The sequence below is a fragment of the Colobus angolensis genome, unplaced genomic scaffold (assembly GCF_000951035.1).
Source record: "Colobus angolensis palliatus isolate OR3802 unplaced genomic scaffold, Cang.pa_1.0 Scaffold174, whole genome shotgun sequence".
NCBI classification, from domain to species: Eukaryota; Metazoa; Chordata; class Mammalia; order Primates; family Cercopithecidae; genus Colobus; species Colobus angolensis.
Window position 1 is genome coordinate 3,687,471 of NW_012114866.1, and position 14,826 is coordinate 3,702,296.

Sequence of the window (14,826 nt, forward strand, 5' to 3'; positions counted from 1 at the left end):
CTTTTGAACTAATTCAGTCATATATGTCTAATTCTGAAATTGCCTCACCCAGTAAAAAATACAATTTTAGATCTAAACTACTTTTTTGGACTACAGTACAAGATCCAAGATGGAAAATGAGCTTTAATTCTAAGGCACAGATGTTTTTTGCAAAACTGTTAGCTTTATTTTCATTTTCTTAGATAGGTTTTTGATGAAATAGGATATATTTCTTCTGACATAAAACTCTAGATATTTCTTTTTGTTCCCATGAAAAGGGGAAAAAAAGAAAAGAAAAAAAAGAACTCTAGGTAAAAATAGCTGAAAAGTTCATCAAGCCCACTATACTGAATATATACCTAAGAAATTCTAAGTATGGTTTGTTGGCATTTGTTTTTCTAATATATCATTCTTTTGAAAGTAGAAAGTTAACTCAAGTGACTCTGAAAATTAACTTTTAGGAACATTAACTTAGAGGACAGTTACAGCCTGTTGCCATCGGAGATAGACTGTCTCCATTTATCCAGGTGTGAGTCTGATGCAGGGGGCGGGGACAATCAGGAAGGTCAAAAGGAACACAGCCAGGAATCAGAAAGTATGCACCCAAAGACTGCTAAGTAACCAAGGGAGGTGTTAGGAAGCCCACACACTAAAGCTGGATGAAAGCAGTCTGTGGCAGGGATTATGCCTATTTTGTTTACCACTATGTCTCAAGCACCTGGAACAAGGTCTGCCACATAGTTGGCTCTCAATCAATATTTAAGGAAGGAAGGAAGGAAGGAAAGGAGGGAGGGAGGGAGGTTGGCTTTAGGGTGTGAGAAAGGTGTGTAAGGTATGCATTAAGTCTTTATGGAATTATTCAACTTCTAACTTTCAAATTGTAATGATTTGGATTATACATATGATAGAAAGACAGGTATCTTTTTGACAGCTGATACTGACTGTAGTTCTCCCAACCAGAGATCCTAATTAACTTTCTCTTCTTTATAACCACTTTTAATCTCTTAGGATCCGAAATAAAGGGCTTACAGCTCTGTGGTGTGACTTTTACATAAATTTTCTGTTATGTTACATCAGGTTTTTTCACTCCTACCTCTTAGGTTACTGGGGTTTAAAATAGCCTTCAGGAAGACTCTATTATTTTTCCACTTTGACCCTTCCCTGTGCCAAAAGCACCTTATGAAAAGTGAGTTCCTCAAATCAGAAGGTAAGACAGCAGCACTGGCTATGCTTTGCCCTTTCATTTTTTTTTTTTTTTTTTTTTTTAATCCCCAGGACAGTAACCTTCTGGGAAAATCTTACGTATTAGAATTATTTACCAGGAGTATATACTTTGTTTTGTTTGAGTCCATGGATCTGCACTAGCTTCTCCGCCATAATAAACACGGGCCTCTGGATTAAGATAAATTTGTTGTTGCCCACCTCAAGTTTTTGTCTCATGAAAGTGAAAATTCCAAATCCTGGAATCTGAACCCCCTGAAAGGAAAAAAAAAAAAAAAAAAAAAATTCATAGAAGGAGTGAAGAAAAAATAATCCTTAATATTATTATCCAAAAAACATGAAGAGAAGTAAGCTTAGGCCTTAAAAATTCAGTGATCTCTAGGACTCTTCAGAGTGATAGCATTTTATAATTCTAAGTTTTCAAATAAGCTTAGTATAAAATATAATATATTGGTCCATGATGATTTACAGACATCAGATCGCTCATCTCTGTATCGTCAAAAGGCTAAGAAAATTTGTGTGAATGTCATAGCATCTTTTAATCTTTAACCAAGATTACTTCTGTCCTAAATTGTGTGACATTTTAAATTTTAGTCATCTGCCATTAGAGGAATTTAAGAGGGCATGAGAATCTCTGCTTTCTCGTTCCTACTTTTAGATTTTATGTCTGCCACTTAGACAACCCAGCATCCAAATCATATGCTGCAATGTAGTGATCCTGGCTGATGGGTAGAAGCAAATGTTTTTAGCTCTCATACTGGGTTTCTGTTTCCCTGGAGATATCATATATCAAGGACTACAAACTCAAATGCCAATAGGAGCCAAAAAAGAAAGCAAGAGAGTGAAAGTAGCCAGCCAGGGAATGTGATGGCTATGGACTGCACACCCCATCTAAAGGGAAGAGCACATCTTGAGCTCCAAATGTGTCACCACGTAGTAATGGAAGACTAGTATTGTTAGATCTGCTGATTTTTCAGTGAAAGGGAGGGAAAAAATCCAAAACATTATATAATTTCTCCCAAGTTTAAGTGCTGATAACAAATTCAAATTCTCAAGCCAAACAAAATAAATTTGAGGTATGAATTCTGCCCAAGGGCTCTCACAGTAGGACCTCTGAATGGGGTATAAAAGTTCCACAACTTCCCAGCTTCCCCCAAGCTCATCCCCAAATCTCCATGCAGTTTTATGGCATCTAAAGCCAAGACTTAACAGGAGGGAATGGTCCAGCCCTGGGCAAAGTTTCTCATTTTGGCAAGTCTTCTATTTCAATTAAAATCCATTCCCTGCAAGGAGGCAAGACAAGAAGCGTTATATCCTTCTACAGCTATGCCAGGAACTATCAGATCACAGACAAACAGAACTCATCTAGTTTCCTTACACACACCCAGGTTGATCAACACTACACTCTGTAACACTAGAAGAGCAGAACTTACAAATTCATTACCTAAAAATAAAATTCATGTTTGTTACATCTATTACCCACAAGTCCGAAGCATGAGCATCATAAAATCACAGGACTGGAAGTTAAACGGGATGGCTCTAAAGTCTACTGCCCTGCTCCCAGCAACATTATACAAGACTATGGAGGAAAGATCCTTTAGATGCCTACATTAAAATTAATAAATAAATTTAATTTATTAATAAATTAATAAATCTTACCTTGTGCAGGGTTAACTGCCGTCCCACAAATTCTGATACATCCCCCCAGATAATAGAGACTTCTGAAATTCAAAAGTAACGAGAAATTATTTAATTTACATGACCACCCATGTGGTAATACCTTAGTGCTAATAAATAAAAATGTAAATATGAAATGTGGAAGCAAATGACACTAATTCCTGATTAATTTAGAATTAAGAAAAAACAATGCTATTCCCAAAAGTTAATTTTCTTGGTAGCTAAGGCTTACTCCCTTAAGTTTGGAAGATGTGATTTAAAATAACAATAATAATAATAAATTTTTAAAAAAAATCTTTCTAGAGCAAAGGGAACTCTGTCACACCCTTTTCTTTATTCTATAAAGAGAGTTAATCAAGTATAACCCAGACTTTTCTTAAAGACCCATTCAGCAACCGTTTATCGGGTGTCTACTCTGTGCCATCTGATTAATAAGAACGTTCATTCTCACAGCATTCCATAACACAGGAATAAGGCAAAAGGCCACTAAGGCATGAAAGGCTGTTTTGTGTACATTAACTTTTCCTACACTTCTATTTTTTGCTAAATCCTCAAATCTGCTTTTTATTTTCATTTTTCAATGCTAAGCTACCAGCTGTCACTTGTGCTACTAGTACTCTGTGGGCTCCTGGACCAGTCGTAATTCATTGCTTCATATCTACTGTGTTCTGGAAATAACAAATACTAATAATATGTCTAAAATAATTTTTTTTTTTTTGAGACAGGGTATCACTGATGCCCAGGGTGGAGTGCAGTGGCACAATCTCGGCTCACTGCAACCTCTGCCTCCCAGGTTCAAACGAGTCTCCTGCCTCAGCCTCCTGAGTAGCTGGGATTACAGGTGCCAGCCACCATGCCTTGCTAATTGTATTTTTAGCAGAGATGGGGTTTCGCCACGTCGGCCAGGCTGGTCTGCAACTCTTGACCTCAGGTGATCCACCCTCCTCGGCCTCCCAAAGTTCTGGGATTACAGTCATGAGCCACCATGCCCGGCCTAAAGTAATTTTTAAAAACACACTTTTGAGTAGGACAAGGAGCTTTACTTTGAATTAATGCATACATTTTGCACTATCAATTTTGACTGATTGGAGGGAAGCCTTCCAAGTTTATCTTCTTGCTCTGAGCTGTGTTTCAAAAAACTGTGGTAGAAAAATAGGTAGTTTAGCCAATAACTAAAGTGTTAATGTATGATATGAACCTATACTGTAGGTATGACTAATATTTCAAAGCCTAGAAAATTATATCTGTATTAACATCACCCTTCCAAACCTAATCATGTGTTTATCAAAGATACTTTCCAATTAAGAACTCTTTGCAACTCAAGAGTGTTAAGTTTTAAATCTCAAAATAAAAAATCAAGAACAGTGACATTAACCAACTTGTCATTTGGGGACATAGATGCAGTTGGTGACAAAAGCCCAATCCTTTTTCTACTTTGGAAACTGCTTGTTTTATTGGTTTATTTGGTTGATATTTTTTTCTAACAATGTAAACCACTAACTAAAGCACGGAGAGTGCAATCTTTTAATTCTGGTATATCAGAGTTATAAATATTTTTATTAATAGGCCAGGGAAGGGGCAGGTTTAATGGATGAGAAGTAGCAATGACTTTTATGAATATCTGGGAACAAATTTGGTGATGGAAACTCACCCATTAATAAAATTAGGGCTGCAGGCTACAATGAGCACAAGGGCCAAGATTCTGCCCCTCATTAATCACTTTCTATAATCAGGCATTTCCCCTACTCTGCCCACCGTACCTTGTTCCCCACTCCTCCCCACCCCCACAGCCCATAGAATTCTACTACAGGCTGCTAAGACTAATAACCAGTCCTAACTGTATACTGAATTAAAATTTTCATCATGACCAAACATTTCATTAATTCACAAATGCAAAATCTCAGTATCCAGATGTACATGGAGAGCTTTCAAAGTTATTAAGTCAAAATTGTTAAATGTATGACTCTAAAAGTCTTTCACCTCTAAAAGCTCATATGTTAGGAAAACAACTACTCTGAAGATGAAATGATTTCATTAGAGCCAGAAGAAAGTGTATAGTTTGCAACCAAACCCCAGTGAAAAGACTTAGCTGAGTTTAATTGAAAATTTGAGGATTTTGTCTTTCTTCATTTGGATGATATATTCAAGCCCACTGTATTGTTTTATTCCATAAAGCCTAATAGACAACATTGTATAAGAGCAGAACTAATTAGTCTAAGCTAAAATTTGCTATTTCTCACTGAAGAGAAAGGAAACTATGCATATCATTTGCTTTAGGAAGCTTTAGGCCCCTGCAATCCAATCGGAATAGACTTGGAAAGCTTACAGACTGTAATTTCTAAATTTGACTTTTTCTGACATCCCAAAGAGTCAGAGAGGATATCATTAAATCTCAAAATGAAAAATATCAAGTCTAAAAAGCAAATTGAAGGATATACTACTTTCATATTTTAAGGGAGGCCAGGGTTCTTACTTATTTCAATCAAACACTGAAATGCCAAGTATCACTCTTATAAAGAACTAATCCCTAGACGTATAGTCTATATTCAGTTCAACCTTCATTTGGCTTCAAATTCTTACCATTCCATGCACTCAAAACCATATGCTTAAACACAGTGCCAAGTAACAGGAATACTGTATCTTGTATATGATCATTACAAAAAAAAAAAAAGAACTACATGTCTGTTCTGTAAATTATACAATACTATATGCTTGAATAAGACATTAATGTCAAAAAAAAAGATATGTTTCCTGATGTTATAAAACTTGTCTTCTAAAATTAAAATACTGATATATGGAATAGTATAGCAGAATAGGAAAGGATGATTTGAACAAAGAAACATATTCCCAGAGCATAATGCAATGGAAAGAACAGTGTGCTGCATGGAAGGCCCACAGCCTTCCTGCCTCCATGGACTCAAGTTTTACCCAGTTCACATCTGTAAAATGATGACAGGGCCTTCTAAGCACTATAATTACATAATATTAAACTTTGCTAAAAGATACAGAAGCAGCAGGAATATGCAATGATGAATATGTACACTGATGAAAGTTAATTTCTGTGTTTTGCTGAGTTTTAAGTTTATCTTCATCCTTGTTGCAATAGATCATTTGTGAAAGTTAATAAACAGTAGTTTGACTTTGACTTCTGTTATTCTACCAGTAAAGCCCTTGCTGAAGTCACCAATGGTCTCTTTGTCAATACATTCAATAAACATATTTAATTCTGAGCCCTCAGCTATGTCTGACACTATTGATCACTCCCTCCGCCTTTAAGCACTTCTCCTTTTGGCTTTTATACTACTACTCTCATTTGGATTTTCTCCTAACTGTCTGGCCATTTCTTCAGTCTCCCTTGCAGGCTTATGCTCCTCAACCCAACCATTAAATGGTAGGGTTTTTCAAGGTACATTCCTAGGCTGCTTCTCTTTTCACTCTATACTCTCTACTTCAGCAGTCACACCCACACTCAGGATGATTCCCAAATGTTTGTTTACAGACCCAGACTCCTTGCCACCCCCTCTTTGAGATTCTGGACCTTTATCCAACTGCCTACTTAGATAACACACAAAGGCCCTTCAACTTGCCCAAAACCACAATCTTTCTTCCCTTAAATCTTGTCTTTTATCCGGGATATCAGTCTCAGTGAATGGCACCACTATCTATTAATTTATATGAGCCAGGAACTCAGAAGTCATCCTTTAGACTTCTCTTATCCCTCACCGCTAACATCCAGTCCATCACCATAATCTGTAGATTTTACCTCCAAGTTGCCCTTCATTCATTGCATTCCTCTCTATTTCTATTGTTACCAGTTTTAGACCAAGCTACCATTTGTTCTCACCAAGACTATTGCTATAGGTATTCTTGACCCTCCTATTCATTCCCCACCTGGCGACCGGAGTGATCTTTTCCAAATATAAACTGATCGCATCATTCAACTTCTCCTTGACCTCCAGCTCAGAACACTTAATGGCTTCCCATCAGGCTTAACATAAAGGTCAACATCCTTAATATGACTTCCAAGGCCCTGCATTACTTGACCCCTTCCTTTCTCTCTAGCCTACTTTAGAATACACTCCCTCCCCAAATCTACAGAGCAGCCAATCCACTGTCTTTCAGTTGCTCCATTACATCATACTCTCACCGTAAGTTTTTGCCCCCGTCATTCCCTTTGCCAAAATCATTTTCACCTCACTTCCACTCTCTACCTCTCTGGTCCATTTCATCTACTTAATTCCAACTCGTTCTTCACAACTCAGCTCAAATTATCCCTTCTTTAGTCATTCTTGGCACACACCTCCATCCTTACTCTCTATTAAAAGTTCTCATTTGACTTCCATTTCTTGGTGCTGTATGTAAGGAAGTCACCACTCCATCCTAAAAACTAAAAAGTTGACTGGACTGAAAAGTCAACAACTCTTCTTGGATCCGTAACATGAGGGAGGACACAGGGCAGACTGCTGCCCCTAAAAATTGGAGAGACAGAAATGCAAATACCAGGAGGAATGGCTTCCTGAAACAGACACACATGCAGAAACAGCATCAAGAACCAATGCTGGGTAAGAAAACCCAAAGTGTAATTGACAAATTTCTGGAGGCTTAGTGTGGACAACACCAAGAGTTAAAACCTCCAGGGGGACCCAGTCATGGAGGGAGGGTTCCCACATAGGGGAAGGTTTACTTCCCAGAGCTCAACCAGATTCCCACAGCTAAATATCCAGGTAAATATGAGAGAAAAATCTCCTTGTGCTTCTGGTGGAGGGAAGAAAAAAAATACCATTTTTAAATATGCCAGAGCACTCTGTTGTTCTTAATGACCTGCCCTCAGAAGAAACTAGTTCACCGGAGCCTAACCTGCTGGGATATTATCCGAGTCTAACTGACCTGGGAGAAGGGAAATGACCAACTCCAGTCCACTTTAGCCATTCTTCCCACCTAAGGAGAAAGGAAAAATCTGAGAAACATTTGTAAAGTTCACAGTCCAGAGGCACAGGCTCACTAAAAGACTGAGACCTGATCATAGGACTATAGACTGCTTTCCCGCCCCCGCACACTCTGCCCCTACATTACTAAAGGCCTATTTATAGAAGTTACTTTTACCCAGTACATCACATCCAGCTATCAAGAAAAAATTATAAGGCATACTAAAAGGCAAAACACACAATATGAAGAGACAGAGCAACCATCAGAGCCAGACATGGCAGGGATGTTGGAACGATCACACTGGCAATTTAAAACAACTATGGTTAATATGCTAAGGGCTCTAATGGATATAGTATACGGCATGCAAGAACAGATGGGCAACATAAGCAGAGAGATTGAAATCCTAAGAAAGAACCAAAAATAAATGCTAGCAACTAAAAACACTGTAACAGCAGTGAAAAATGCCTTTGAAAGGCTTACTAGTGGACTGGATATGACTTAGTAAAGAATCTCTGAGCTTGAAAATGTGACAAGGAAACTTCAAAAGGAAAGCAAACAAAGACTGGAAAAAAAACCCCAGAGTATCCAAGGATTGTGAGGCAACTACAGAAGGTGTGTACTCATAATGGGAATACCAGAAGAGGGAGAAATAATAGAGGAAATACTTGAAACAATTACTGAGAATTTCCCTCTAATGTCAGACGTGAAACCACAGATCCAGGAAGCTCAAATAACACCAAGCTGGATATATGCCCAAAAAAGACACCTAGGAATATCATTTTCAAAGTACAGAAAATCAGAGCTAAAAACAAATCCTGAAAGAAGCTGGGCAGAGAGAGGGGAAGGAACACCTCATCTATAGAGAAACAAAGATAAGAATTATATTGAACTACTTCTCAGAAACCAAGCAAAATGAGAGTACAGTAAGACATTTCAAGTGTTGATAAAAGGAAAACACCAACCTAAAATTGTGCATCCTGTAAAATTATTTTTCAAAAGCAAAGGAGAAATTGTTTTTCAGACAAACAAAAATTAATGGAATTAATTGCTAGTAGACCTGCTTTTCAAGAAATGTTGAAAGATGTTCCTTAGAGAAAAGGAAAATGATGTAGGTCAGAAACTTGGATCTACATTTAAAAAGAAAAAAAAAAAAAGAAAAGGAAGACCATCAAAGAAGGCATAAGTAAAGGTAAAATAAAAACTTATTTTTTCTTTGAGACAGGGTCTCACTCTGTCGCCCAGCCTGGAGTGCAATGGTGCAATCTTGGCTCGCTGCAACCTCCACCTGCTAGGCTCTCAAGCAATCCTCCTACCTCAACCTCCTGAGTAGCTGGGACTACAGTCGTGTGCCACCATGTCCACCTTATTTTTTTTTTGTTTTAATTTTTTGTAGACAAGGTCTCACTATATTACCCAGGCTGATCCTGAACTCCTGGACTCAAGTGATTCTCCCACCTTGGCCTCCTAAAGTGCTGGGATTACAAGCATAAGCCACTGCACCTGTGTTTATTATTCTTAGCTGACCTAATAGATAGCAGTTTGTCCAATAATAGCAATAATTATTCAATTATGTATGCTTATGCATATATCATATATATTTATGTTTATAAGTGAAATGAAATGAATGACAGCAATGATACAGGGGATGGGAGGAAGAAATTAAGGTTTTGTTATTGTAAAACAATCACATTACCTGTGAAGTGGTACAGTGTTATTTGGAAGTGGACTTGAATTGATTGTAAATATATATTGTAATCTAAGGCAGTTTTTTAAAAAAATATAACTGATATGCTAAAAAAGGAGAAAATGGAGTCATAAAATGCTCAGTTGAAAATAAAGATAGATACAAAAAACCAGGGCAAAAAGTAGAAAACAAAAACAAATATGGTAGATATTAATCTAGCTATATCAGTAATCACTTTGAACATAGGCTAAATGTACCAATTAAAAGACAGAGATTTTTGGAGTGACCAAAAAACAAAACCCAACTATATGTTGTCTAAAAGAAACCCAATCTAAATCTAAAAACATATAGGTTAAAAGTAGATGGATGGAGGAAATATAGCGTGGTAATGCTAATCAAAAGAAAGCAGGAGTGGCTATATTAATTTTAGAACAGACTTCAAATCAAGGAGAGTTGTCAGAAATAAAGAGCATTACATAATAATAGGAGGGTCAATTCTTCAAGAAGACATAAGAATTTTTAATATGTGTACACCTAAAAATAGTTGTCAAATTCATGAGGCAAAAACTAATAGAATTGCAAGAAGAGATAAATGAATCCATTATCATACTTGAAGACTTCAGTACTGACCTATCAGAAATGAACAGATCCAGCAGGCAGAAAATTAGCAAAGGCATAGTTGAACTCAACAGCACCATCTGTCAAATGGATATAGTTGATATCTACAGACTAATTCATCCAACAGCAGTAGAATGCACATTCTTCTCAAGCTCACGTGGAACATTGACCAAGACAGACCATGTTCTGGGCCATAAAACACACCTTAACAAATAGGATAGAAATCATACAATGCCTGCTCTCAGATTACAACGGGATTAAAGTAGAAATGAATAAGAGAAAGATAAGTGGAAAATCCCAAAATACATGGGAACTAAATAATATGCATCTACATAACACATGGGACAAGTCAGAGGACTGTCACTACCCAACTTCAAGTTTACAATAAAGCCGAGTCATCAAGACAGTGTGTTATTGACAAAACAATAGACAAATAGATTAATAGGACACAAAAGAGAGCCCAGGAATAGACCCATATAAATACAGTCAACTTATCTATGACAAAGAAGGAAAAGCAATACAATGGAGCAGATGTCTTTTAAACAAACATTGCTAGAACAACTGGACATCCACATGCAAAAGAGAAAAAAATAAATGAACCTAGACACAGACCTTACATCTTTCACAAAAATTAACTTAAAATGAATCATAGACCTAAATATGAAGTGCAAAACCGTAGAACTCCTAGAAGATAACATAGGACAAAACTTAGATGATCTTGGGTATAGAAAAGACTTTAGATGAAACACCAAAGGCATAATCCAAGCAAGAAGTAATAAGATGGACTTCATTAAAATTTAAAACTTCTGCTCTGTGAAAAACAATGTCAAGAGAATGAGAAGACAAGTCACAGACTGGAAAAAAATATTTGCAAAAGACACTGTCATGCAAAATATACAAATAACTCTTAAAACTTAACACTAAGAGAAGAAAAACTCAATTTAAAAATGAGCCAAAGCCCTTTATATATATATCATCAAAAAATGACAAGCACATTAAAAGGTGCTCTCCATTATATATCATCAAGATAATGCAAATTAAAACAATGGGATACCAATGCACACATCTATTAGAATGACCAAAATCTAAAATACAACAACGAATGCTGACAATAACATGGAGCGACAAGAATTCTCACTCATTGCTCTTGGGAATGCAACATGGTATAGCCCCTTTGGAAGACAGTCTGGCAGTTTCTCACAAAACTAAACATCCTCTTACCATACAATCTAGCAGTTATGTCCCTGTGTATTTACCCAAGTGAATTGAAAACTTACATCCCATTTTTTAAAACCTGTACACAGATCTTTAAAGCAGCTTTATTCATCATTGCCAAAACTTGGAAGCAACCAAGACATTTTTCAGTGGGTGAATAGATTCAAAAAAAAAAAAAAAAAAAAAAACCTGTGGTACATCTAGATAATGGAATATTATTCAGAACTAAAAAGAAATGAGCTATCAAGCCACAAAAAAGACATGGAGGAATATTAAATGCATATTGCTAAGTGAAGGAAGCCAATCTGAAAAGGCTTACAGTGTATGATTCCGACTATATTACATTCTGGAACTGGCAAAACTATGAAGACAATGGAAAGATCAGTGGTTTCCAGAGTTTGGGATTGGGGGTAGGGGTGAATAGGCAGAATAAAGGGGAGTGAAAATACTCTATATGACTACAATGACAAATACATGTCATTTTACATTTGTCCAAACTCATAGAATGTACAACACCAAGAAAGAACTCTAATGTAAACTATGAACCTTGGGTGATTTTGATGTGTCGATGAAAGTTCAATTGTAACTCGAGTACCAGTCTGGTGGGGGATGTTGACAATAGGAGAGTCTATCCAAGTGTGAGGTTAGAGAATATGTGGGACATCTCTGTCTGATATGGTTAGGCTTTGTGTCCCCACCTAAATCTCATCTTGAATTGTAATCCCTAGGTGTTGAGGGAGAGGCCTGGTGGGAGGTGATTGGATCCTGAGAGCAGTTTTCCTCATGCTGTTTTCATGATGGTGAGGGATTTCTCACAAGATCTGAGAGTATTATAAATGGCGGTTTCCCCTAGTCCCCTGGGCTTCTCTCTCTCTCTCTCCTGCTGTCATGTAAGACATGGCTGCTTCCCCTTCTGCCATGATTTTAAGTTTCCCGAGGGCTCCCAGCCATGCAGAGCTGTGAGTCAATTAAACCTCTTTCCTTTATAATGACCCAGTCTGGGATAGTATCTTCATAGCAGTGTAAGAATAAACTAATACATTGTCCCTCCTTCTTAATTTACTGTGAACCTGCAACTGCTCTAAAAAATCATCTTTTAAAAAATTTCTTACTGTACCATTTACCTCCTCCCTGGTAGCATTTACCCAAATGGTAAATTTACATTGATATGTGTGATTATTTGATTAATGTGTATCTTCCCCACTAAACAGTAAATTCCAAGATTTTTGTTCACTATAAGTTAACTAGTGCTCAGCATATAGCAAGGTTTCAAAATTACTTGAATGACTATATATAAATTTACAAATATAGCAAATGTTTTTAAATTCATTAAACCATTATCTTCAATGCTTCTTTCATGATGATTTTCAGAGGAAAAGATAGGAGTGATGCAGGGAAAGAGAAAGAAGTATCTGTTCATATTTGTTTCCTGCGGTCATTTGGTTAAAACCTAAGCAACATCTCTATGTTATAGTGGTTTGATAATAATAAGAGTTTGCATTCCTGCAGCACCTTTCTTCCAAAGTGCTCCTATGGTTTGCAGACAGATCTCAGCCTCACTGTGGGGTGACTCTTCTACAAACGATGCTAAAAACAGATCTTGTCTTGCTACTAACCAAGCCTAATGAGTTTTCTCTGAGAAGGTGCCACGTCCCCTTCCAAAGTACTTACCCTGTATCTTTTTATGATCATCTCATTTTCTTAATACAACCACATGATGTCAAAGGCAACAAAAGCAACCGTCTTTGCAGGAACTCTCAAAAGGAGCCATTTAGGGTCCCTGCACCTCTTTTCTCTAGGTAGGCAAAAGGGTTGTGATCCATCCCCGTGGGTGGGGTGGGAATGCTTGTTTTTACCTAACCTTTATTGAGCACTTACTTTGTGCTAGTCGCTTTATTGATCACTTACTTGGCGCTGTCTATGCATCACCTGGTTTAATCAAAACCAGAAAAGGGTCTCTGGGCGTCCAGTGTGGGTCTGATGTGATTACCAGCTGGTTGTCAAGGCAACTTAGCCACTTGCAGGCCAGGCCTGAGCCAGGGAATAGGGAAGTGGGTCTCCCCGCTTCCCCTGCAAGCAGGTGAAGGTTCAATCTCCAGGGCCACCCCCCACTACCCAACACGCTTACCCTCCTGGCTCAGCGAGGACAGAGTGGGCAGCACCTGCCTGCCCAGGTCCTGCAGGGCACGGGCGATCGTATCCAACATCTCCAATTTCCAGGTGACTCCGTACTGAATCTTCAGTGGGTCTCTTCTCTCTTATATGGAGTGTATAAAAATGATTTTCCCACCCTCCAGCCCCTTCTCCACGGAGCTTTGGATGTGCCTTAAAAATAAGAATGACGAAAATCCTGAATCTGTTGACTCTTTTTTCCTCTTTCTTAAATAAATTTAAACATTCTTTCTCGCCGTCCCTCCCCACTGCCCTGGCTCTCGGGCAGCCCCCACCGCAGGAGCCGCAGGAACTGCTGTCCCGCACTGAGTGAGAGTGTGCAGACCCGCGCCCTCCGGACCAGGGAGAGACCCAGTGAGGGGTGAGCTGCAGCCTCGAGGAAGGGAGGGGCACCAGGGAGAATAGGCCCGACAGGAAAGGGCGGGGCACGTTGCTGGGACCCGAGAAAGACTCGCTCGGTTGCTAAGGCGTCAAGGCTGGGATTCGACCTCACCCCCTTAGATGGGCAGCTTCCAGGTTGCCTAGGTGATTCGGAAGCTCGAGACAGCGAGGTTGGAAGTAACTTAAAAATAAATAAATAATTGGTTTTTACTTATCTGACCCCGGGCAGCGAAGAAACGTGGTTAGAGTGGTAGTTTTTGTACCTTGGACAAATCTAGGAATGCCTTTTGCCCAGAGAGATGGATATTTGAGTCTCCAGATCTGTTTGAGAGTTTGAGCTCGAATTTGTTTCTTGGTTTGCTTTTCCCTGGGCTCTCTTCCTAGGAAATGGAGAGCTGGAGAAGTGGGGAGGAGGAAATTGACTTTTTTTAAACTACAGCCATTTCCCCCTTTTCTCTACATGTCACCAATCTCATCCTGAAGAATTGTGTGCATACTCTCCCCTCTGCTGATAATTATCACAAGCTGAAGATACCTATGCAAAACCCATCCAAGTCAAAAAATAGAGTGCTAGCACATTGCACAGATCAGCACCTCATTACCCCTCCAGTCATTAGCCAACACATACTGCAGATTCATTTTTCCTGTTGATTCTTTGGAATCATATATTATGTATTCTTTTGTGTCTGGCTCTATTCAAATTCACATTATGTTCATGAGGTTCATCCGTAGTTTCTATGGTAATAATTTCTTCATTTACACTGTTGTGTATTATTCCTTTTTATGAGTATGGCACAATTTATGCATTCCACTGTTGAAGGGCATTTGTGTTGTTTCCCTTTGAGGCTACTGGGAATAATGCTGCTGCAAACATTCTCACAGAACACTTTTGACAGATACATGTACTCATTTCTGATTTGTATATAGGGGTAGATTCATGGCTCATGAGAAAT

The 14,826-nt window shown here is 38.3% G+C and overlaps 1 protein-coding gene across 2 annotated transcripts in view; it reads right to left on the reverse strand.

Annotated features, from left to right (window-relative positions):
- The window catches only part of CCDC81 (coiled-coil domain containing 81), a 54,065-nt gene extending 40,108 nt beyond the window's left edge, over window positions 1-13,957 (reverse strand). The window contains exons 1-3 of one of the 2 annotated variants that reach the window (XM_011938493.1): window positions 13,449-13,957; window positions 2,860-2,921; window positions 1,312-1,455 (exon numbers count right to left, since the gene is read on the reverse strand). In XM_011938493.1, the coding sequence (XP_011793883.1) occupies window positions 1,312-1,455; window positions 2,860-2,921; window positions 13,449-13,527 (285 nt within the window). In that variant the 5' untranslated portion in view covers window positions 13,528-13,957. Of the gene's footprint in view, window positions 1-1,298; window positions 1,456-2,859; window positions 2,922-13,448 lie in introns of both variants that reach the window. The other variant, XM_011938492.1, reaches the window with a different exon arrangement.
- Between the last annotated feature and the right edge of the window lie 869 nt (window positions 13,958-14,826).